The sequence below is a fragment of the Sphaeramia orbicularis genome, chromosome 4, assembly GCF_902148855.1.
Source record: "Sphaeramia orbicularis chromosome 4, fSphaOr1.1, whole genome shotgun sequence".
Taxonomy (NCBI): Eukaryota; Metazoa; Chordata; class Actinopteri; order Kurtiformes; family Apogonidae; genus Sphaeramia; species Sphaeramia orbicularis.
Genome location: NC_043960.1, coordinates 27,231,468 through 27,258,398, shown reverse-complemented (window position 1 = coordinate 27,258,398; position 26,931 = coordinate 27,231,468). Strand labels below are relative to the sequence as shown.

At 38.6% G+C, this 26,931-nt stretch overlaps 1 protein-coding gene across 5 annotated transcripts in view; it reads left to right on the top strand.

Moving 5' to 3' along the window:
• The window catches only part of mcf2l2 (MCF.2 cell line derived transforming sequence-like 2), a 241,474-nt gene that overhangs the window by 18,917 nt on the left and 195,626 nt on the right, over positions 1 to 26,931 (top strand). For all 5 annotated transcript variants that reach the window (XM_030133254.1, XM_030133256.1, XM_030133255.1 and 2 more), the window contains exon 2: positions 24,376 to 24,459. In XM_030133254.1, the coding sequence (XP_029989114.1) occupies positions 24,376 to 24,459 (84 nt within the window). The remainder of the gene's footprint in view (positions 1 to 24,375; positions 24,460 to 26,931) is intronic.

The window sequence follows — 26,931 nt, the reverse complement described above, 5'->3', positions numbered from 1 at the left end:
ACACACGCACGCACGCACACACACACACACACACACACACACACACACACACACACACAGACTTCTTCTCGTCTGCCTGATGTCTTCTTTTTTCCTTTTCCATTACAGGCTGTTGGTGCTGTGATGTAGTTTACCAAGTATTTCCTTCTACCTTTTAACAGCTGATGTGGGTGTATTAGTCTTCACACCACAGCGCTGAAGAAAAGCTGCCCTTAAGGAGAAAAACTTGTACAGACCTTGTGCTGCTCCTAATGTTTCCTTTGAAGGTTCTTTACATGGAATTCATTCCTTTAAGTTTCCCTTACATAAAGCTATATTTCTAGTGTTTTGCCTGAAGGATCAGTGTCTGGAATGTAACTCTGTGACCTCCTTTTGTTACTGAATTATATATCAAAGTCATGAACGGTATGTACACCCTTCTCCATAAAGTTGGAATAATTTTGTTTCCAGACACATTCCCCTTGTTTTCCTTTTCATACACATCAGTAATCACCTTTGAGCAGGTGGAACGGTTACATACTGAGCCCCTGTTACACTTTATCTATCAAGAATACATTACATTATCATGATTATTTTATGAGAAGAGGTAGAAATATTTTAATTCAACTTGATGTGCAACAGTGTTTAATGAGCAAATTAAAAGATTTACACTAGTGAAAGGGCCTCACCATGTCATTTAGTCCAAAGAGCAGACAGATTAAGGCTATGTTCAGACTGCAGACAAATCACATTTGCTCCTCAAATCAGATCTTAAGACCGTCTAGCCAGGTTTGCAAGTGATCAGGTCAGATTTATGTTTCCAGATACCTCACCTTTGTCTGGACATGCAGTTTATATATGTATATACAGGGTGGGGAAGCAAAATTTACAATGAACATTTAGTTGTTTTTTTCTCAGCAGGCACTACATCAATTGTTTTGAAACCAAACATATATTGATGTCATAATCATACCTAACACTATTATCCATACCTTTTCAGAAACTTTTGCCCATATGAGTAATCAGGAAAGCAAACGTCAAAGAGTGTGTGATTCGCTGAATGCACTCGTCACACCAAAGGAGATTTCAAAAATAGTTGGAGTGTCCATAAAGACTGTTTATAATGTAAAGGAGAGAATGACTATGAGCAAAACTATTACGAGAAAGTCTGGAAGTGGAGGAAGCAACAAAAAACGTACCAAAGCTTTTATTAAAGCTCTCAAATCCAAAATCCTAAAGGATCCAACCAAATCCATGAGAAAAATGGCAATTGAACTTGAGGTATGCAACAAGACCGTTAGAAATGCAGTAAAATATGATTTGAAGATTTAAATTCTCATGACTTTCAATAAACTAATTGTTCATACACTGTCTTTCAATCCCTGCCTCAAAATATTGTAAATTTTGCTTCCCCACCCTGTATGTAGATGACGCATTGACGACTGCATCATATGTTAACATCGCTGCCATATTCATGTGAACATATGCATACTGTATATGTTAATAGGCCGGTATGACTGATCTAATATAGTGGAGATATTGGCCAGTGTCGTGTTTATACATATACAGCTCTGGAAAATAATAGAGACCACTGCAAAATTATCACTTTCTCTAATTTTACCATTTATAGGTATGTATTTGAGTAAAATGAACATTTTTGTTTTATTCTCTAAACTACCCACAACATTTCTCCCAGATTCTAAATAAAAAATATTGTTATTTAGAGCATGTATTTGCAGAACATGACACATGCTGAAAAGATGCAGTGTTTTCAGACCTCAAATAATGCAAAGAAAACCACTTCATATTAATTTCTAAACACAACACTAATGTTGTAACTTGGGAAAAGTTCAGACGTCAGTATTTGCTGGAATAACCCTGATTTTCAGTGACAGCTTTCACGTGTCTTGTCTCTCCACCATTGCTGTTGGATGACTTTATGCAGCTCCTGGCAGAGAAATTCAAGAAGCTCAGCAATGTTCCATGGCTTGTGACCACCCATGATCCTCCAGAAGTTTTCAAAGTGGGTTCAGGTCTGGAGATTGGGCTAGCCAGGACAGGGTCTGCATCTGGTGGTCCGTCATCCACACCTTTATTGACCTAGCTGAGGCCAGGAGCATTGTCCTGATATAAAAAACAGTCCTCAGAGTTTGGGAACATTGTCAGAGCAGAAGTCCAGTAGTTTTCAATAGCTATTTTTTTTTTTTTTTTTTTTTATTCCAAATACTTTTGCGGTACTAATAGCACTGTTTTTGCCTATTGTAAGAAGATAGTGATGGCCACAGTACTGGTTTTTATACTTCTCCTTCTTAAATAAGTCATGGATCAGGTGTTTATTCAGTAGAATAAGGTGTGTTTGTGTTGGAATTCAACAGACACAGGGATGGAATAGCTGTTATACATGCAAACATTCTGATTTCACAGGAAATTGCAGTGGTCTTATTTTTTTCCAGAGCTATATGTCTACACTGGACATAGGTCTCAGTAGCTGTATAGATAAACTGAGGGTGCTGCTCTTCATTTTGGAAATCTGATTGAGTCTAGAAATCCAACTTGAATCACATTTTAAACCTCCAAATTATGTCATAGTCCTTAAAAGACTTGTAGGCCCATTACATGTGGTTTTCTTCTGTTTGGACTTTCTAAAACTGATTTTCATATATTTGGTTGTGTCATTTTCACCTCTAGATATTGTTTGCTTAGGTCCGAATTTGATGATGAGTTTAGAAACTTGAAGCAGTCTGCCCTTGGTTTGTCTCATTTGTAAAAATCCAAATGAGCCGAAATGTGTCACTGCAAACCACCTGAGAATATTCACAGCGCCAATCAGCCAGTAACACAGTAAATAGTGTAAGGAAGTCTTGTTTTCTGATCTACTGCACATTTTTACAAGAACAATCTGCAGATAGGACAAATAGTTAAAAGTTACTGTAAATGTGCTTTGCTGGATCCCATTATAGAAAGCACACCTGGACACAGTTCACCTGGTAGCTGGGTCAGCTCAAGGTTGGACCATGTTCCCACCACAGACAAACTGCACCAGAGTTCATATGGTTTGGTCCCATTTGGAATTCTCTGAGCGAATACTGTGTTCACACCTGCAAAACGAACCAAGGACAAGACAAATTATGTCAAAGTCACCACCTGGACCACCTTCATCATTAACCCTTAAAAGATCATAGGGACATTCGGTGCCATTCAGTTTTTAATTTTTAAGTCATTTTGTCTGTATTGAACGAATATAGCTAAAATCCTAAAAGAATATTCATTTACCATTTAACTTAACTTTTTCAACTTAAACATTTGTTCCTGATGAACCTATTGACAACCATTTTGATCCCACATTAATGATGTTTAGGGTTAAAATCTCAAACAATAAAATTAATATTTGATATGTATATTCCATGCTGAAGTAATTTTAAAAGACTGACTCATTTAATGTGGAAAAAATTATTCAAATAAAATGTTTTTACAGCAGATTTTGGGAAGCTCACATTTTTTGTCATTAGGACATTGAATGTGAGTTTTTTCTTAAATCTGACGCTGCAAAAAAATGAATATATAATAATAAGGCAAAGCCAGTGTTGCGGCCAGGTACTGACCCATTCAAGGTGAAAAAGAATAAGAATACGAATAGAAGAATTATATTTTTTTTCCAATAAAAACATAGTGTATCTATAGAAACATACCGGCCTTTAAAGGTTTAAAAACTCAAACAATATTGACTAATTAATATTTTTGTATGTACATTTCAGGCTGAAGTAGTTTTAAAAGACTGGCTTACTTAAAAAGAAAGAAAATATTAAAATACAGCTTCATATTTTTACAGACGTTTTTGCTGTTATTAAGATGTTTACAATAGCCTACTTAATACAGAAAATACTCAACATAAAATAATGTAGGTAGGATGAGGATCATTCAACTTTTTGATATTTTTAAGACATTGCTTAGTGTTTGTAGCAAAATTATTGTAAATTATTATATTATTATTAATATTATGTAAATTATTACAAGATAAAAACATGCTGTTTTCATACATCATTACGATAAATTAAAAGTATATATTATTATAATATACTACATTCATTGAATCATCATAATTCATTACATGTGCTGAGTCTTCTGGTCTATACTCAGCATGCCAGGTAAGATGTGATAGTAAAATGTCCTGGCGCGATGTCTAAAACTAACAAAAACATACAATGGCATGTCGCCTTTGTATATAAATGTTTAATGAATTAGTCTTTGCCATTGATCCTGCTGTGTTTTTGATTAGGTGTAATTCCCACATGGTTCGCTAAGTTATTCCGTGACAAGCAGCAGCAGGGACAGCATGTGAAAACCCGATGCTTAATCCTCTGAGATACAGAGCAGATGGATGAAGGTGACTGCTGAGGTGTGTACGCTGTGGAGGTGATGTCACTGTGGAGCCGTGGGTGCGTGGAGTTTAGACACCTGACATCTTGGCACAGACTCTGTGATCCAAACAGCTTGCTTGAGCTGCCTTCCAACATCAGCGGCTCAGATTTGAAGCTGTGGAATAACCTACATTCGGTGTTTTAGATACTTGTGTGTTCTACTCAGACAGTAGAAAAGCACGTAAACATGCACTTGTCTGTTGAGTCAATGAAATTATTAGGCTCTGTCTTTGTCTTACAACACAACTACTGGTTCTTTTTGTCTGTAATTATTAGGTACAAGTTAGATAGAAAGCTGTTAGACGTGTAGGAAAATCCAAGGTCTGTGTCTCTAAAATGCATGTCTGACTGCGGTCAAATTCAACAGGTTCTAATGATAACAAAACACTGGACTCTATTTATAGTGTCCGCATTAGTTCACCTCAAGTGTAAAAGCTATTTAAATATCGGATTTAACCAGGAATGATTAACAAACCATCAAAACCTTTAGAGTCCTGGTTTTTCAACTATTAGTCCATTTACATTAGCATAACTGAGGCTAAAACATTACATTGCATTTGAGTGAGCGCCACAAAAGCTAGCTAACAGCTATAGCCAACAAGTGATTTCTTTCTTGGACTTCTTGTATATTGTTTGTTTGGTTGTTATTTTACTTAGGCGTACAATTTGGAACACAGGCCTACTGTATATGCATGCTTGTATACTTACATGGAGTTTGTTTTGGAGTTTGTGGCTTTTTGTTTGTTAACTTTAGCATTTTCAAGCTGCAGTCAGGCTGGTTTTTCCCAAAAAACTCCCCATGGTCAATCTTAAGTTTCTGAACATTTTCCTTCTGTCTCTCTACAGTGGCAAAAGTGTGCAAACCCTCAGCAATTTCTGTCTTTTTGTCCAAAAATTTGTTCCATTGTTGCTAAATTTAGCCTAAATGTTAGCTATTTTAAAAATATTAGCATTTAATTGTTGCTGATAGCAAGCTAAGCTAAGCTACATTATATTTATCCAATATCTTTATCGTTTAGTGGCTTACTCTTTCAAGTAGCATTTACTTTTATGGTTTTATTTCATAATTTAGCTATTTATTTATTTCACTCTTTACATTTCGTGTGTACTGTTAGCAAGCTAGTATGTAAACACATAAATGTAGTTATTTTACCATGGAGATTGGCCTACTTTTTATGCTTACATGAGCTAAGTTTTTTTTTTTTTTTGTTATTTATGTTAGCTGAAATTAGAGTTTTTGCAAAACTTTTTTCACAATTTTAGCCCTAATCTATTACTGTGAGGACTTCAGGATTGTATTACCCTACTTTTGGAGCTGTTCACACCATAAAGATGAGGTTGAGCTCCAGATCTAAAAGGTAAATTTACTGTCCATGGTCTTCTTCTCTCTTTATTGGCCTTAAAGTGGGCTGGTATGTTAGCGCAGTGCTTTTTTTCCTGAAATTTCTTTATATTTCACATATTTTTCGATAGTTTTTCTGAATCTAGGCAGACTCTTTAGTGGTAATTCATCTTAGCCTGTTCTTCTCTCTGCCAGGAATGAACTCATTTTGTCAAACTGAGCAATGTCCTGACCCTTTAACAGGCTCTTCAGCGTTTCCAGTCCTCCTCCTGAGACCATAATTGTGGTCAGAATGAACAGGAGTAGCTGCCCATTATAGAAACAACAACAATATACTAGGTTGTAGCTAATTGTAGTGACTCAGAATATCCTCAGCAACCTTGACATGCAACCATGGGTTCCTTAATGCAATGTCCCCAATGAAGAATGCAACATTAGTGTGTTTACTTCCACCTATGTGAAGCTTACATTGACGCTTCCCAGTCGCCTGTCTGCTTCTAAAAATGGAGCGTTCCTGACAGACCTTGAAGTGCACATACATCATGTCTGTCTGCACCACGCCTTTCTACTTTGATGTTCCAACAATACAGCACATCCTCCACACTTAAGTGCTTGGGTATGGTTGCGTAACAGTGCTGTTCCATATGTTCCTGGACAGCCAAGGAACACTTCCTACATCTTCCGATCCGTCCTCTATGTGTGCACAATGTTTTGCCCTAAACAATGAATTTGGTAACTTTGACAACTATGCTGTGTTGTTTTGTCCTGAAGTTACTTAACTCATAAAGATCCAAACATCCACCGTCGACCAAAACCATCCACTGATCTAAACCGTTAAATACTGGCTGATTGACGAATGCTATCAAAACATGTAAATAATTGGTGTAAAATACAGTTTACCATCTTTTCATGGTCACCAGATATGACCCATTTGGGCATTCAGAGGCTCCGTAGTTACCATGGAAACACCATCATCTTTTACAACACCGATTCACCAGTAAATCCCGTGGAGTTGGATCAATGATAGCGGACGGACACACTGGGTTTATATTCAGTTATTGATATATTTTACTAAAAAAGCCACATTTTCTTCACTTTCTCTGTTTTTGATATGAACATTTACATGATCAGTACATTAAATATAGGAAAATACTTGATTTATGCTTAAAAATGCAAAACACAGAGGATAATATTACAATAAATAGTGATAAATCATTTCAGAAAGGTAAAATATAGAGAAAAACATGTTTTGGAACCTGTCACAAAAGTAGCACTTGGTCTTTATGGGTTAAGACTGTAGCAATAATTGGATACCAATTTATTGATTAATTGAGTGTTGATTTATTGATTAATTTAATTATAGATTTATAACCAAACTTAAACTTAAATCAACTCAAAACAATAATTTGGAAATCTTGCATAGGTTGATAGAACTTTGTGACGGGACAGTGAACCCATGTGTGAATAATAGTACACAAAGCACAACTGAGGCAATGGATTTATATACATATAAATACTTTATTAACTAAACTAAGACACACAAATAACATAAAGACAAGAGACAAATACAACCAAAGGAGCAGGAGATTATGGACAGGAGAATATGTAAATTAAGTTGGCAGATAGCTATATTCAAGAGATTATAATGTTAGTGAGGTTACGTTGAGGTAAACCTACTTAACTTGGAATAACACCAACTCAGATAAATCAGGAGCAAGTTTTCTTACAAGTTGTTGCGGTGCGGATGCAGCAACTGGCACGGCCTTGACGGCGGATGGATGAAGTCTTCTGACGTAGTTCGAAGCAGGAACAGGCTGTGAAGCGACGTGCTTGCGCTGGAGGCCTGAAGGTCTGAAGCTCTGAAGTTCTGAAGTTCTGAAGTTCTGAAGTTCTGCTGGCTGGAGGAGGTTCACAGCTGGCTCTGGCAGCTGGTTCTGGAAAGCTCGCCAGGAGAAGATGGAACAGCTCTGAGAGCCAAGGAGATGGTCAAGACTCCTTGGAGAAAGCTCTTTGTTCTTAGGTGAGAGCTCAGAAGAGGTGGAGAAAGCTCTTCTCTGTGAGAGCCTGGGAGAGGTGGAAAAGACTCCCGAGATGGAAAAGACTCCCGAGATGGAAAAAACTTCCCGGAGAAGTTGGATCTTCTTCCTTTATAGTTTGGCCAGGGGCCAACCCATTCCATCCTTCTCGTACATATTGATGAGTTATTGATCTCTTTGGGCCGTGCCTTCCTTTGTCCGTTTTGAGCGGGAAACCGCCTCCTTGTGCTGGTCATTTACATATTTCAGAGTATCACCTCTCTCTCCCCCCCTTAGGAGAGGGAGAGAGGACCTCATGCAGACTTGTAAGAAGACTTCTCCCAACTTTAAATAAGATCCTTAAATAAGATCCTTAAACTTTATACATCACCTTTAACCTCACTCAGCCTTAATAAACTAAATACCATTATGTGGACATGCTATAAACAGTAATATTCTTACTTTCAACATGAACACAAATAGGACACATGTATATGAACCCACAGGTCAGGCAAATGGCTTGGGCATAGATATACATGAAAGAGGTACCCTGTGGAGTAAAACCAACATTGACACATTTCTGTGAAACTAGTAATTACGGCAAAAGATACAGATCTTGCAAATCAGTCTTTTGTCCCTAGGATGCCTCCACCTCGGGGTAAACAGGAATGATGGGACACAGATGTTGAGGGGCAAAAGGGGTCGCCAAGTGTAAACATGATATCTGGGGTGCTCTCAGTTACCACGACAGGTGAGGATGGCTCTTGATGATGAACAGAAGAAAGTGAGCCTAAGTTTTTATTGTCCTGGGTGCTTTAAATTAGAATAGTCTCCATTCTTTAAGATTATTCGTCATCATAAATGTCACTTGCAAAGGATGTCCAGGCACTGCCCTGGGTATCACCCAATCAGAATGGTGGTTAAGGAATGTGGTTTGACCCAGAGAGAGGGAGGTGGTGTAGTTTACAATTCTGTTTTTTGAGTCTGTTCACTCACTCCACCGTCATCCGGCTACATCCCCCCTTTTCGACACGATGGTCCAGCGTTCGTGGAGTGTCGTGGCGAAGTCCAAAGTCTGACGGGAGTTGAGGTGAACAGGTGCACTTGGGTCCAGATGTAGTGGAGACAGGAAGGGTCGATGCAGATGCACCATGGGGCAGGAGCACCTGAAACAGTGGAAAACAGACACCACAGGACAGGAGCAGGTGTCCTCTGAGACGGCAGGAACCAGGATTCCGGTGAGCCAGGAACTGGTGGATCTGGAACCGCAGCACACTCGACAACCATGCTTCTGACAGTACCTGAGTTGGTGTGTTTTCCTGTAGTATTGGTACATAATTCTGGACGCTTGAATTAGTGCGTTAGTGTCACAGACACAGACAGGAAGAAAAACATACACCTTCGGTGACAGAACACACACACTCTAATTTACCTAAGTAATTAGTAATGACAGAGAAAGCAAAAAAAAAACAAAGGTGTCTAGGTTGGACACGCGAGGGTAAAATTTAGCATAAGGAACAGAGGTTTGGTTAAAACATAGAAACATAGGTTAAACTGTGAGCATTATTTTCTCTGTTCCATGACTTAATCATCTGATTTATACAAGATTGTCTTCTAAGTCAAAAATATCATGGACTGGTTTCCTCGCGGCTGGGGACTCGGATGTCCCTGTCGTTTTACGGCAGAAGATTCGGGGGTACCGTAATTTGAACTTGGTTATGCTTTGCTTAAATTGATAGGTTTTCTTACGATGAAGGTAAGTTAATTTGAAGGACAGTAAATATCCTAGGCTGATGAGCATGTGAGAGGAGTTTCTGATATATTAGTATCAGTATTAATTACATGCAGGGTAGCGTCTACGGTGGTAAGGTCAATGGTCTGAGTTCCCTCGGACTAAAGCTGTTGTTGAAATTTTGGGTCCACTTTGAATTTATATTGACTGAAGAATTGGGACACTTCAACTTTGTTCTCATAAGCTTCAGATGGTATATGATACCTGGGCGGAGCTTCAGCTCTACACCGAGCATTATCTGACATGGGTTTTTAAACCGCAAATCCCCTCCGTAACATCTCTAATGAACGGCTTGCTGGGGCACAGATAATGAATGTCTCTTGTCAGAGTACACATATGTAGGTTAGGAGCCAAATACGGCTAAGGTTGCTATCGTGGTATGCAACCACCGATGGGATATTAATCCACACATAGATGTCTTTCCTGCCAAGTGCCAACAGTTACCACATCTTTTAAGCGATAAATGTTGCGGAAATTGATGAGAGGCAGGGTGACTAAAAAGTCTACTTCATGGAACTCAGGGTTAACATATAATACCGTAGCGCTAACAAGAGAGTAAGCCAAGTGGGCTTGGATAGAAATGATTGAACCAGATAGGGCATTTTTCAAAATACCCTCGACCATGTAGAGAGGTACTAGGTAAGGGGAAGTTCTTCCCATAGCTAGACTGTCTACTGAAAAGCTGATTTCACGCAGCATGTCATTCATGAGCATGGCGATGATCTGCGTGTGAGCGTAGTAATTTTGTACTACGGAAAGAAAAGCATCCACAGTGCGCCTGGTTTGATTAAGGGTTACACTGTGGGTGTTAACCAGATAGATAGTGCCTCTAAGGGTTTTGCTTAGTCTTAATGATTAATAGTTTGTTTTAGCATGCCTTGGCGGATGAGTGGAATTACGGCTTGTAATTCAGTGATTTGTTATTTAACAGTGTTAAGGCTAACAGCATTAACAGTTGACGTGCCAATGATAAACAGGAAGCCTAAGGCAGCGGTAGCACCATCGTTCTCTGAGGGCACAATACAGAGCACGATTAATTTTGTAAGTGGGTTACGAGTTACCATTGGTTGAGGCTAACTCTGTAACGAACATTTTATGAGAACCTGAATCATAATTGTATTAGGATTGGTTTTAAGCTGTCATAGATTTTGTGTAAGGGAGAAAAAAAACTGACAGTTTACATGATACAGGTTGTTTTGGATGAGATTAGCTTCACCCCCCTTTAGTTACACTGACTAGTTTCGTCGAGTCGTTATGTCTTTTGATTTGGTTTTGGTCATATGCCACCACATCGTTGTGTATGTGTGGCCAGTAAACGATCCGCCGCAGGGCGTCGGATGTTGTTTTGACACCTCGGTGTTTCACGCAAGGTGCGTCATGAGCATATGCTACCATTACCCCCCTTTGGCTACGAGGAACCACGGACCGAGAAGGGGTGTGGTTCTCGGAGACACACACGAGCTGGTCTTTGACCAGACGCAGCTTGTGGTGAAGCGACATGAGGTCGTCGAGGTCAGGGTCAGATGTCAGATAGTCAGGTGAACTCGGATTGGCCGTAGCATCAGAGAGTCACCGGATAACGTCTGAAAGGGTGGGTTGGGAGGGAGGTTATGAGTCATGAAATTGTCATAGCTAGGCCAGGGGTGCGTGAATGGCCCTGGACCTTTTTTTGGTGGACCAAAATCAAAGTTGCTTTGGAAGCATCAAGAAGAGGCGTGGCCTCTAAGGACAACCCAAGACTGCAAAAGTCTGGCGAGGGTTGGAAAAAAGGCATGAAAATGCGGTGCCACCCGGCATGAGTGAATGTCGAGCCGGATGGGAATGTTTTAGTTGATGCTGGAGCAATAGCATAATCTTCACTTATGATACCGTATGTGTCAGGGACTGGTTAGCCTGACATCAGGTTTTTTGGGTCTAGGGGGCATGCATGGAGTTTAGCCCCTGTAAAGGACCAAGGTGAGATGGCTTCATTGAAGATTCAAGCTGCACACGCCTCTGGCGGTGCTAAAGTTAGGAGACTCAGTGTGTAATGGAAAACGGAACGACTTAGGGATTCGCTAGAGGTCGTTTTGTTTCCGTTGAAGGGTCTCAAAGAAAGCAGAACTGATGGCTTGACTTGTCAGCCTAAAGTGTGAGGACAGTGTCCTCAGTTGTGACATTTTGAAGTAGGACTCCCCCCTTCGACCAGTGGATCATCTGGTGAATGGTGGGGGTGACAGATTAATTTGGTTCAGGGTGTAACCCTGAACCGAAAACTGTGAAGACGAAAGTGCTGGGAGAGGTCGTCGGACCTGTGCCCAGATTTGGAACCGTTGATAAACGATCAATGGCTCAAAACAGTTTAGTAGGTCTTGGCCTATAAGAAGTGGAATTAACTCCACAGAGAATATGTAGACTGGATGGACCAGTTGCATGGGACCGATGGTCCAATGTAGTAAAACCACTGAATTTAAGAAAGTGGCGTGAGGGAGAAAATTTGTTCCCAAAGAATAGCGTTGCAAGTGCAATGTGCAACCAGCTTCCTGAGTCAAGGTTTGAAGCTGAAGGAATAATGTACTTGACATGACTGAAACGTCTACTGCGGTGTCAACCAAGGCTTCATAGGTTAACATACTTGGCAGTGAATGCGCCAAGAAGTTGTTGAAAAGAAGGACGATTATTAATGGCAGAAATGCCAATGCAGGTAGGTGAAGTGTTGGGGTTTTCCCAAACTACCAAGACAGTAATGTCGGGCACCGACAAAAGGCTGTCAATTAATGTTGTGTTGGTCTAGAGTGGTCATTGCGTGAGTTATTTGTCTGGGCCTTGCCTAGTCATAATGATGGCTTCGGCCTTTTTTGTCATAGCCATGGTCACGGAAGAATTGGGCAAGTACACTGAATAGTTTCTCGTTTTCCGTGGGGGAAACGCCTGGAGTAGTTGATTTCGTCCAAGGTTTCTCCGTGGGAGAGACTTTGTTTCTCTCTTTGTCAGGTCGGTTAAAAGAATTTGGGTAGTCCCGACGCTGGTTAGTCTGTTGTTTTGACCGTGGTTGTAACCTTGGTTGGTTGTCTCGATACGGTCCGTTCTGAAATGGCCGTCTTTGGTCAGACGGAAAAGAAGTCTGTCCCTTGTTTTTGGGGAAAGGTCTGGACTCCGGTCGTTGACCGTTGTCTGGATATGTTTGTGGACCCCCCTTAGGCTCTATGGTTGCATGGCGGGTCAAGTTAAACACAGCCGGATCGGAAGGTCGGTGTGCGGACTTTTTCAGTTTAGCAAAGCCTTTGGCCGCTAAGTCACGTAGTTGTGAGCTGTTTAGCGTTTTGGGACAGGCCGCTACACCTAATTGATGGCTTGTGTTTGGATGGAGGTTCTCTACAAACAAGGCTTTAAAGCTTGGGTCTTCCTCCATTTCAGGCTCATTGCGAGCTCCAAAATATGCTTTCCTCAAACGTGCATAATACACTTGAGGAGGTTCTTGTCTGCCCTGTTTAATGGCAATAGCTGCAGATAAGCCAGTAGCTGTCCCTGGGTCTTCAAACTCCTTTGTCAAGGCTTGACAGAGGGCTTGGAAGTTTGATTGGACATGGGCAGGCTGGCGGTCTATGAAATTCTTCACTTCGCGACTAGATGTGATTTTAATTAAGTAAATTTTGTCTTGTAGTGTCGCATTTGGGTACCTTTCAAGGTGGAAATCAATGTCTTTTAAGTATGCAGCTGTATCGTGAGACCCGTTGGGTTTGGGTTCAAAGTGCGAGATATTGCGAGCAATTTTGTCCAAGTCTTTTACAGACATGCTGGACTGAGGCTTGGGCTCGCTGAGAACACTGACACCTTGTGGAGTCGTGCTCGTGGGCGCATATGCGGCCTGGACCGTGGGGTTGACGGTCACATGTAAGGAAGGCGGGGCTTCCCAGGAAGGTCCCGGTTGGGACGGCCTACTAGGCTTGATTGTTTCAAGTGAGTCCACTAAAACTGGACTAGGAGGGCTCCTAAGAGGAGTGTGGCTAGATTCTTCTAGCTTTAGCTGACGGACTAATAGAAGCTCTTTTTGAGTTTTATTTAACTCGTCTGCTTGTTGTTGGTTTTGTTGTTGCAGCTGACTGATGCTATCTTGAGCTTTTAACAACTGGGATTTGAGACTTACTATTTGGCTCAAATCTTGGGTTCGCTCTTGATGGAATTGATTCACTTTATCATCAAGTTTTTGGATTTTAATGTGAGCTTGTTCCAACAGGGAGTTTGCTCTGTTGTGGTCCAGTTGGAGTTTAAGAAACTCTTCTAAGGGAGGTCGCGCAGCGACGTCAGCTAAGGTTATTTCTAGCTTGTCTATTTTTAAAGTGGCTGCTTGTAGTTCTACATCCTTGTCGAGGATGGCTTTCTGATTTGCTTTAAAAGTTATTAGTTTATGGATTTCTCTGCTGGTTGCAGTACCATGTAGGGAAGGAGTGAAACTCCTTAAGTCTGGTTCAGGCTGGGCAGAGGAAGGTCTTACTTCTTCTCCAGGCGGCTGACCTGACAGATATCTCAGTCGTGACTCAGCGTCGGTGCGCTGAGCTTGGACGTAGAGCAGTTGTGCTTCCACTTTTTGGAGACGCTCAGTTACTTGAGTTAGCTGAGCTTTCAGTTGAGTTTGGTTGCTTTGTTCAGTGATTAGCTGTGCTTTCACTCGATCATAATCTTGGTCTATGATCTTTAATTGGGTAACCACATTGAAAAACATAGGCAGGAAATCTTCAGTTAGGGTACTGATGACTTGGGTCAAAGTACCAATATTGCCATACTGGCTTGGACTCTCGGCGTATTTTGCCATTTTGAGAATTGAAGACTTATTTGATTTTATTATTTGCTGGACGGCTTTGGGAAGTATAAGTAGTTAATGCGAAAAGGAAAAAACAATAAAACAAAGAATAAAAAGTTTTAAAAAGATTAATTTTTTTTTATATGAAAAAAAAAAAAAATTCCTTTTATAAAATAACTACTTATAAATTATTGTTGTACTTAAAGTACTTCTTTATAAAAACGTATTATTGCTAATCTAAACCTTTGTCTCAGTTGGTTTTATTTTGGGATTTAGATTTTAATTGTAATTAAGCTTAATTTAATTAAGCTATTGTTGTAAGCCCTATAAAATATGATAAAATTGAGAATGTTAAATAGTTGTTAACGAATTTGTAAATATAAAGGTGAAAGCACACAAAAGTCCAAATTGTTTTGATTTTGAATTTAAAAGAAAATTGTGTAAATTTGTAAAAAGTTAATTAATTAATGAATCAATTAATTAATTAATTTCGTTTAAATGTTGATTAAAGAGATTAAATGCATTAAGTTGCAATTCATTAATGATTGTTAATCTGTTTGGCTCACTGCAGACTGTCGTTTATTTTTGTAATTCCACTTGGCGAACACTAGGGGCGCTGTTAAGTTATGACCACAGAGAAGAGTTTTGGCTACTTGGTTAGCCACAGGAAGTTAGCCTTACTGGGGTTCCAGAGGCTTTGCCCCAACCAAGATGGCGGGGGTACGTCACCGGAAATGACGAGGCTCTATGTCAGCGATTACGTCACTAACAAAGATGGCGGCTTACGCCCAACAAAGTTTACGCTAACGCTGTTAGCTTCAACAAACACGTTTGAAACAGTGTTTAACAATGCACAAAAGTACGGTCGGTGTCTCGACACGTTACTTTACCACTCAGCACACACGTGCACGCCCTGTCTTGTGCCGCGGACACAAAGACACGCGTTTTACACGCACAACAAAGGAGTAGCTCGAGGCTACCAGTTAGCAAGAGCTAAAAAACAAACCCTACTTTACTTCAGGCTTTACAAAGGAATCTCACAGTTTGTACAACTATTCCAACACTAGTATACAGTGACTGGGATTCGTTCCGACGCAGTATTTAACGTGCGCGGATATTTTTAATCAACCTCCGTTGTGTTGGACAACGTTTGAAACTTTCCGGTTTGCAACTCCGAAAGTTCAAAACAGGTTATGTCAAACGTTAGTTTCCGACTAGAATTCGTAGTCTAGATTAACTTTTGACTTCAAGGCCTTTAACAGATGTGATGCGGAGAAATTCGTCCGCCACCACGCATGCAAAAACAAACAGCAGCTTGTTCTCTTGAGATACAAGCTTTTACACACACGGTCAGAGCCGTAAATATGCCGACATACAATTAGCTAACGTTAACTCCGGCTAGAATTCGTAGCACGGGCTAACTCAGACTTCCGGATCCTTTATACACATACGGTACAGAGAATTCGTCTGTTACCCAGTGTAATGCAAAAACAAACAGTAGCTTGTTCCCTTAAGATACAAGCTATTACACACACAGTCGGAACCGTGGGTAGGTCAACACACTTATTTAAACTCCGGTTACAACCGGGGCGTTACAAACTTCGTAAAATGAGTTACAGATCTGTTTAGCTGTTTAGAAGTGTGTATCAGCTGTTCAGTAGCCTAGCAACGGCACCTCAAACAAAGAACCACGTGGCCGGAGCACACGCACACACACAGCAGCTTCAGAGAGAGAGAGAGAGAGGAGAGCGGCTTCGAACGATCGTCAGGGAAAACAACAATAAACCTTAATACTTGTGTACTGTTTTTCACCACAGGTTATGAATTGTCAGCTCGCACCAGGGACGCCAAATACTGTAGCAAGAATTGGATACCAATTTATTGATTAATTGAGTGTTGATTTATTGATTAATTTAATTATAGATTTATAACCAAACTTAAACTTAAATCAACTCAAAACAATAATTTGGAAATCTTGCATAGGTTGATAGAACTTTGTGACGGGACAGTGAACCCATGTGTGAATAATAGTACACAAAGCACAACTGAGGCAATGGATTTATATACATATAAATACTTTATTAACTAAACTAAGACACACAAATAACATAAAGACAAGAGACAAATACAACCAAAGGAGCAGGAGATTATGGACAGGAGAATATGTAAATTAAGTTGGCAGATAGCTATATTCAAGAGATTATAATGTTAGTGAGGTTACGTTGAGGTAAACCTACTTAACTTGGAATAACACCAACTCAGATAAATCAGGAGCAAGTTTTCTTACAAGTTGTTGCGGTGCGGATGCAGCAACTGGCACGGCCTTGACGGCGGATGGATGAAGTCTTCTGACGTAGTTCGAAGCAGGAACAGGCTGTGAAGCGACGTGCTTGCGCTGGAGGCCTGAAGGTCTGAAGCTCTGAAGTTCTGAAGTTCTGAAGTTCTGAAGTTCTGCTGGCTGGAGGAGGTTCACAGCTGGCTCTGGCAGCTGGTTCTGGAAAGCTCGCCAGGAGAAGATGGAACAGCTCTGAGAGCCAAGGAGATGGTCAAGACTCCTTGGAGAAAGCTCTTTGTTCTTAGGTGAGAGCTCAGAAGAGGTGGAGAAAGCTCTTCTCTGTGAGAGCCTGGGAGAGGTGGAAAAGACTCCCGAGATGGAAAAGACTCCCGAGATGGAAAAAACTTCCCGGAGAAGTTGGATCTTCTTCCTTTATAGTTTGGCCAGGGGCCAACCCATTCCATCCTTCTCGTACATATTGATGAGTTATTGATCTCTTTGGGCCGTGCCTTCCTTTGTCCGTTTTGAGCGGGAAACCGCCTCCTTGTGCTGGTCATTTACATATTTCAGAGTATCACCTCTCTCTCCCCCCCTTAGGAGAGGGAGAGAGGACCTCATGCAGACTTGTAAGAAGACTTCTCCCAACTTTAAATAAGATCCTTAAATAAGATCCTTAAACTTTATACATCACCTTTAACCTCACTCAGCCTTAATAAACTAAATACCATTATGTGGACATGCTATAAACAGTAATATTCTTACTTTCAACATGAACACAAATAGGACACATGTATATGAACCCACAGGTCAGGCAAATGGCTTGGGCATAGATATACATGAAAGAGGTACCCTGTGGAGTAAAACCAACATTGACACATTTCTGTGAAACTAGTAATTACGGCAAAAGATACAGATCTTGCAAATCAGTCTTTTGTCCCTAGGATGCCTCCACCTCGGGGTAAACAGGAATGATGGGACACAGATGTTGAGGGGCAAAAGGGGTCGCCAAGTGTAAACATGATATCTGGGGTGCTCTCAGTTACCACGACAGGTGAGGATGGCTCTTGATGATGAACAGAAGAAAGTGAGCCTAAGTTTTTATTGTCCTGGGTGCTTTAAATTAGAATAGTCTCCATTCTTTAAGATTATTCGTCATCATAAATGTCACTTGCAAAGGATGTCCAGGCACTGCCCTGGGTATCACCCAATCAGAATGGTGGTTAAGGAATGTGGTTTGACCCAGAGAGAGGGAGGTGGTGTAGTTTACAATTCTGTTTTTTGAGTCTGTTCACTCACTCCACCGTCATCCGGCTACAAGACGTAGCAGATACAACAGTTTGTAGAGCGGTGTTAGACCTATTTGAGGGATATGGACCTATGTCAGAGAGAAATAACTCCCAAAAATTCAACATACTATAAAAGCAAGCTAGTGTCACCGAACATACCACACAAACTGCAGACTAGCATTTGTTAAAAATGGAATAAGTGTCTTGATTTTGGTGTGTTTGGTGAGGAATCTGCTTCTTTGGCCCTTCCCCAGTGGGCAGTTTCAGAAGAATTGTGGATTTTACAAAATCCAGGAGAATGAAGTGTAGGCTACATCACAACACAAGTTTTCAGATTAAGGCAAAAATGTGCTTTGGTCTCTATAACCCACAGCTGTGAACACTAATGTGTTTAGCCTCTTTCTAGTGGCTTCTTATGGTTTTGTCTGAGAGCAACATATGGAAATGAATAACAATTCAATTTTCAACATTTAGACCTTGTGCTATCATTGTCACCTTAAAGCTTTGTTTAGCTTGTTACACTCATCTATCTGTAAAAATGTAGAGAAAAAAAAACGGGACAAGCTCAGTTTACATTTACATTTACACTTACAGTTGTAGGCTTTTTACACATTGAAATGGATATAATGGGCACAATATTAATAAAAATAATAAAAATCTTACCTATTTTTTTTTTTTTTTAATAAATGAAATGTGTAGTACCAAATGATTAAATGATGTACTACCACAGAGAAGCTTAACTGTGTGTAAACATAGAGGGAGTTGAATGTTTTTGGGGTTTTTTTGCAGTCTGTGACTATTTTTTTTTCTTTTCTGGGTCAAAAATAACTGCTTAGATTGACTGGTAGTTAGGAAAAGATAATGGTTTGGTTTAACTGAATGTTCTGAGTCACTTTTTTTTTAATTATGTTTTTGTGGTTGTTTTTTATATTAAACCAAGCCCTGGTATCTTGAACCAGACTCCAACACAAGCTTCACATAAACACATAATGTTACATGCAGAATCTTTAAGTAAATTTTCTGTTAAACACATAGTTTCCACTTCTTTTACTGTAATGTTCACCTTACAAGGACATTTTCCTCCAACTCGTGTCTATTAATTCTGTTTATGAGCATACAGTCTCACATTTCACACTCAGTTGTGAACCATAAAGAAGCTGTTTGGAAGATCTTGTAACTTTGAAGCTGTTGTCTGTCTAAAATGAAGTGTGTGGTGGACGTTTAATACTTAAAGCCAGATTCTGGGGGCAGTATTCTGTGTATCAGCATGCGTGATCCACTGTGAATGTAACAGCTGAAAGTCTCACACTGGAACTCGCTGTATTAGCTGCAGTATTTTAATAATCCCCGGTTAGTCAGCAGACTCAGATACTCAGAACAGAGGTACATTGATGCTGGTTCCACTGAAAGCCAGGATCACTAACAGCTATTGTGCTCTCCCTCCTGTTCTCTCCTCCCTGCAGCATGTAACCTAACCCAGCATGTTTCAGAGTAATGAAGTATATCAGTGTTAATGCAGGCCTTTATTCTCTGTGACAGAGAAAGGGTTGTTCACTGCACGCTGAGCTTAAGGCTTCAGGAGAACCAGAAGAATCATTAAACTGCAGCTGAGAATCTAATGCATGGAAACACATATACATATGCACCACATACATACTGTATTCAGACTGGATAAGAGAATGACTTTTGGTTTTATATACAGTACACTGCTGACCTTAAGCAGATTTTATCACATGAAGGACGGTCAGGAAAGGACAATTTTTTTCAAGTGTGATAGAAAAACACACTCAAACCATGTGACACTGATGTCCAGTAAAATAGAAACTAACCAAAAGCCAAGTGTCAGGAAAATGTCCACTTCCTGTTTTCTGAGTAAGCCACATTTACTGCACAAAGGTGACATTAACAACAAAAGTAGACATGAGACATATTGATAAGCCTGGAATTGATGCAGTAAAATCTCAACAGAAAAACAACATAACTGGTCAATAAAAGAGCTGGAGTTTAATTAAGAGCTCTTGTCATATGAATATTTGTATTTTAATGGATGCAGACATCCATCATGTGTCATCTGTAAAATACAATTTGCCATCTTTTCATGGTCATCAGATATGACCCATTTGGGCATTCAGAGGCTCCGTAGTTACCGTGGAAACACCGTCATCTTCTACAACACTGATTCACCAGTAAATCCCATGGAGTTGGAACAATGACAGGGGATGGACAAACTGGGTTTATGTTCAGCTATTGATATATTTTACTAAAAAAGTCACATTTTCTTCAGTTTTTTTCTGTTTTTGATATGAACATCTACATAATCAGTACATTAAATATAGGAAAATACTTGATTTATACTTAAAAATGCAAAACACAGAGGATAATATTACAATAAATAGAGATAAATCACTTCAGAAAAAAATGTTTTGGAAACTGTCACAAAAGCAGCGCTGGGTCTTTATGGGTTAAGACGTAGCAGACACAACAGTTTGTCCAGTAAAATGGAAACTAACCAAAAATCAGGTGTCAGGAAAATGTCCACTTCCTGTTATCTGAGTAAGCCACATTTATTGCACAAAGGTGACATTAAAAACAAAAGTAGACATGAGACATATTGATAAGCCTGGAATTGATGCAGTAAAATCTCAACAGAAAAACAACATAACTGGTCAATAAAAGAGCTGGAGTTTAATTAAGCGCTCTTGTCATATGAATATTTGTATTTTAATGGATGCAGACATCCATCTTGTGTCGTCATAGGAACAGAGTCTATGGTCTATAGCAGGGGTGTTAAACTCATTTTAGTTCAGGGGCCTCATTCAGCCCAATTCGATCTCAAGCGGGCCAAACCATTAAAATAATAGCATAAAAACCTATAAATAATGACAACTCCATGTTTTTCTCTTCATTTTAGTGCAATAAAAACATTAAATTATGAAAATATTTACATTTACAAACTATCAATTCACCAAAAAGATGTGAATAACCAGAAAAAAATGTAATTTCTTAAGTAAAACAAGTTAAATTTTAACAATATTATGCCTCACAAACATAATATTGCTGAAATTTTGACGTTTGGAACTGTGTAACTAAAATAAGAATGTCTACAATATTATGTGTCAACTTATTAATGCAACTTACAAATCGGATCTACAAATCCACAAAACATTTAGTAACAGACAGAATATTGTTAAAATTGTACTTAATTTTCAGGTTGTTCACATTTTAGTGTAAGGGTTGTTATGTTATTATTTTACTTTAGATCACACTGGGCTAAAACCAGTTCAACACCTTTGACTGTTAATATCTTCAGTGTAATTTTTGCACTCCATAAAATCATGCCGCGGGCCGGATTGGAACCTTTGGAGAGCCAGTTTTGGCCTACGGGCTGCATGTTTGATTCCTGTGGTCTATAGAGACACCTGCATTTAAGCATGGTTCTAAATACAACCATCATGTTTTTACACTTTACATTTTAATGCTGTTTTTTGTGTCCTGATGCCCACATGCACCATTTTGTGTATTTACTTCCTATTGTAAATGCACTGGCTTTGGTAAAAATGGGCAGATGTGAAGGTCTGAGCAGCTGCAATAAGGTCTAACCTGTTCTTTGCAGATGACACTCAACACTCATTCACCATCTTTACATTCCTGATGACACAAATGTATCACAACACACAGGGCACTGGAGTTTTTGTCCAGCGAGTCTCCAAAACCCAATCTTGGTTAATAATATTGTGTTGGATATAATATATGCACTCAAATTGCCTCCAAAATTTCCTGGATTTTGCTATCTTTTGCTAATATTTTCATGTAGCTATTTTTCCAGTTTTAGCTTAGACTATTAGCTTATCTTAGACCAGGGATGTCAAACTCATTTTAGTTCAGGGACCACATTCACCCCAATATGATCTCAAGTGGGCCGGACCAGTAAAATAATACCAGTGAAATAAGTAAAATTACATCATTTCCTTAAAAATCTGAATAACATGAACAACTTGAAATGTCTTAAGAAAAACAAGTGCAGTTTTAACAATATACTGCATCAGTTTATCATTTACACATGTGCATTACAACTTGCATTACAATTACAAATACACAAAACATTTAGTAACAGGTATAATATTGATGAAATTGCCTTTACTTTTCTCAAGACATTTCATATTGTTCATATTTCTCCATGTTATTCACATTTTTTGTAAAAGGATGGTTTGTAAATGCAAACATTTTCATGTAATTTTACTTTTTTAACACTAAAACAAAGATAAAATCTGCAGTTGTCATTATTTATAGGTTATTATGACAGTATTTTTCTGGTCTGACCCAATTGAGATTTAACTGGTTTATATGTGTATGTATAGAACCTGAAATAACATGATTTTTACACTATTGATTAATATCTTCAGTGTAATTTTTGCATTTCACAAATTCATCCCGCGGGCCGGATTGGACCCTTTGACGGGCCGGATTTGGCCCCCGGGCCGCATGTTTGACACCTGTGGCTTAGACTATTGATATCCAGTAGAAGAAACAATAGCCACATTGTCATAGTTCTTTATAGTACACCCTGAAATTAAGGTCCAGTGCATTTTTGTTGTTGTTGTTGTTTATTTGGACAAAACCTAACTTGCATATATTGATAGTGAGTCTGTTTCTGTTGTAAACTCACTACACATGGAAATGGAAGTTTTTTAAAATTATTTTTAATAATTGAAATGCTAGTTTAAGTACCAAATGATAAAATGATCAGCTACGAGAGTAACTAAACTGTGGGAAAATGAAGAGGGAGTTAAATATCTTTTGCAACCTTTGACATTTATTTTCTCTTTTGGGTCAAAAATGGTGGCTTGGACTCAAAGATAAGTAGGAAAAGGTCATGGTTTGGATGAACTCACTTTTTTCCATTTTTAATAATGTCATTGTGGTTGTTTCCTGTATTTAAACTAAGCCCTGGTTTCATTAATTAGACTCCTACACGAACTTCACATAAGCACATCATTTTACATATTGAACCTTTAATGACTATTAGCTATTGATTTCCATCAGAAGACACAACAGTCATGAACCATGTTGTCATATTTTGTTAAATGTCCAAACGAACAGATAAGCACAGGCTATTTGGTCTTGTTACAGTGATGTTTGATGTCAGTTTTCAAGTGTCTCCTTTCGTTCACCTCCATGTTTATAGGTCACAGTGTTAGTCTTTTTTACTAAAGATATCCTGAAATTTTTTTCTCATTAGTTTCACTATTGGAAAACCAGTGACCATAACTTTACCTGCAGTCTCAGCAACAATACATTTTCTTTTTTCTGTATAGCCTTTGTTATTACCTTGCAATCAGATATTGGGAATATAATTTTGAAGGTATTATCTTGATTCTATATTTTTATTTGGTAGTGGTTTGTTTTTCTTATTTATGTATTCTATTTATTTGTTTATTTTATTTATATTGTTGTTTTTAATAGTATGGCTTTTAATCTACTCTTGTATTTTATTGTTTTTATTTGGGTTTTATTTATTCTTCTGTTTTGCACTTTTTTTTTTTTTTTTGCACAGTTTCTATGTCTTTAAATCTATTCTGTATTTTATACTTCTATTTTGGTTTTGATTTTTCTTCGGTACAGCACTTTGGTCCACTGCAGTTGTTTTAAAGTGCTTTACAAATAAAGTTGGATTGGATATTCCACAGATGAAAACTGTCCAGAGTTAGCCCTTTATCAGACAAGTGACTATTTTTGGTAATTTCCCCATACATTACATTACAAGACAGTGACAGCAACAGTTACAGTGAGTCAGCAGTCTCAGGTCCAATGTGGTCTACAGGGTCTGTAAGGTCCACCTCTGCATGAACAGTGAGTGGACCTGCTTTGTTAGGTACCATGAAGTAATGGTACTAATGTCAGGAATGATGTTCAAAGGGAGAATGTGGATGTGGACAGGTGTCCGGATCAGCACTTATGTTGGTCTAATATTCTAAAATACATGTTCCTTTCACCTTACATGCATTTTCCTTGCATTTTAAAAAAAAATTTACTTATTGGATTTTTTTTTTCCACTTACGGGTTACCATATAGGGTAACTTAATGTACCTTGATTTTCTACGTAACAATGAACAATTCTTGGTATGTCCTCTAATAACATACTCAGGCTGAAATTTTGAATTTCAGAGTATTTCTTTGAGTGCTCTATAAAGGGTTAAATGAACCACAGTGAAATGATCTGATGTTAATTTCCTGAAATAATGAATGATCTTATGTACTGCCTACTTGTATCTCAGTAGTTGATGAGCTTTTAACTCTTGGTCTTTGATTCTGGACTGTGTTATTCTGACAGGATTTATGTTCCATCTGCGTTGCATTGTGTTCGAGGTATACACGCATGGTAATTCTTGTCAGATGAGCCTCCACAGCAGCAGCAGCAGAGGTCTCACTGACTGTCTGGATGTTTCACTGTACATAAAACTAACTGATCGATGCATCTGTCGTTGCAGATGAGATCATGCAGCAGGAGATCAGGCCCCTGCTGGCTGTCGACATCATAGAGCAGCTTCATCGCCAGTTTGCCTTGCTCTCAGGTAAAAACACTTACACATCACATCTCAACTGCACTGATTTATCTAAGAAAAAGGATTCAAAAATATATGTTTTTGTTAATGTGCGTTTGTGCTTTCCCTCTGTTGTTTTCTCATTTTCTATTACTGGAAGCATATGCTGAGCTGCGCTTTCTAAATGAGTACCTTGTTTACTGTAAAATGTGGTGGGTAAAGTTTTCTTGAACCAGAAATCAAAACCGCGTGTGTAACAGGGCCAAAAAAAAAAAAAAAAATCCATGTGAAAACTCTTCTTTTTATGAAATCAATGTAACTTCACAGATGGCTCTTGGACTTTCAAGTGTGTGTTTTTGGTACCGTTTATATGAGAATCTCCTTAAAACGTATCCACTCAGACTCTCTTAGACTCCATATCCACAGTTTGTAAAGCAGAGCCTCTGTTTTAAACCTTAAAGTTATAAAACTATATCAACAACAACATGCAAAGGAATTTTCCTCTGCATTTAACCTTTCCAAAGTTATATTTCATAATTTATTGTATATTATTTTGCCTTTTTCAGTGAAAATCAGTTATTTTCCTGTATTTAATTTACTGATCATATAGATTTTCATATAAGTTCTGAGTAAATTTAATGGTTATTATTTCGAAACAATGAAAACAGAAGAAAAAGCGACTTTTATTGCAAAATATGTAATTAACTAGCACGTTGACCTGTGGGGTTCCACGGGTTCTAGATGTGGTAGTTTTTATGCTGTTGTGTATTCATGCATGCTGTACCGCATTTGTCCAGCAGTCGCCGCCAAAGCGTTCTGGGCATAGCAATGTGATTGTAAGGCTATTGTATTTCAAAATTACTAATATACCCCCAAATACTGGTCCTATCAACATACCGTTTTCGCAAGTCTGTTCCTTGACCTAAAATACATAAGTATGCCAAACTGCAGCGGTCAGCTCTTTCCAGATTTTGTGTGAATCGCAAGACACACACACACACACACACATGCACACAGAGGTCACTTGGCTTTTATAATATAGATTGAGTCTAATAGTGTCAAACTCATTTTAGTTCAGGGCCCACATACAGCCCAATTAGAATGCTCTTGAAACATGATTTATCCAAAATGCATGCATATTTTCCATTTTTCATTATGGATCATGGGTGTCATTCATTACAGTTATTTTTCTATTGCTGCTCCAACCTTCTGGAACTCCCTCCCACCTACCATATGACACTGCTCCAACTTCAACACCTTCAAATCCCTTTTAAAATCTCACTTATTTTAGATTGCTTTTAATGTTTGATTGTTTTATATTCATATACCTGCCTTTTGCACCTGCTTTTATTTGTTTTTAATGTGTTTGGTTTCATCTGCTTTATGTACAGTGTCTTTGAATTCCATGAAAAGTGCTATACAAATAAAATCTATTATTATTATTATTATTAGTAGTAGTAGTAGTAGTAGTAGTATTAGTATTAGTATTAGTATTTCTCAGTAATTCACTTAAAGACAGATATGGTATTTAACACAACCACAGTGAAGCACAATATCACTGTGATGATGGTACAATAGCACAAAAAAATAGCATTAAATATTTTCATAATCAACCATCAAAAACAATCTTTTTCATTTTCCTTTGTCAGAATCTAGTTTGTAAAACAGAAAATAAAATATCTCTTAATGAATATATTTTCTATACTGTTATTACTCTGTGATCATGAAAGATGCAACAGCAGCTACTTTTAATGTGCATTCTTCAACTTCTTAATAAAAACAATGACAAAAACAAGCGAAATCGAAAGGTTTTATCTGTTATTTCTGAACACAAATAAAAACAAATTAAGATCCTAAATGCCATGGCTAAGTAGAGAAACTAGCTTTTATTTTCGTTCCAGAAACTTTTCTTGATCTTACTATAAAGTCTGCTTTATTTCAGGTGTTTTTCAGTGGCTTGTAGTGTTTTTTATCCAGTGTTATTTCTCCTAAGTATTTAATGAAAGTGATGATGTAGCTATCTGATTAAAATGGTTAAAAAAAAAAAAATCATCATTATCAATCTTGGATGAAATCATAACATCTGTTGTGAGAGTTTTGATCCATTCTTGCACAGTGTCATATTTTTAGGGGTTTTAGTGCCCCCCCCCCCCCCCCCCCTTCCCCCGATTATGACTGATGTACTTTCACAGAGGAAACTCTCAGAAAGACCCTCAGCTGACCATGTGACTGCTGTTGTGATTGTCTAAGTAGAATAGAAGAGGAAATCGACAAAAATCACGTGTCAGATATGACTGTGTGAACCAGACCATGGATCAGAGGGTGTTTTCCTGTGTGTGTTCTTCTATGTGACGTTTGGATGGAAACATTAGTTCAGGGAGGTTTTTATCTCATCTGTATACTTTACTCCACACATATTTGCATCGTTCTTTATCTGAATTCAGGGAGAATTAATCCGCATGACTAATCTTTTACTGTAATAACATCTAACTTCTTCATAGA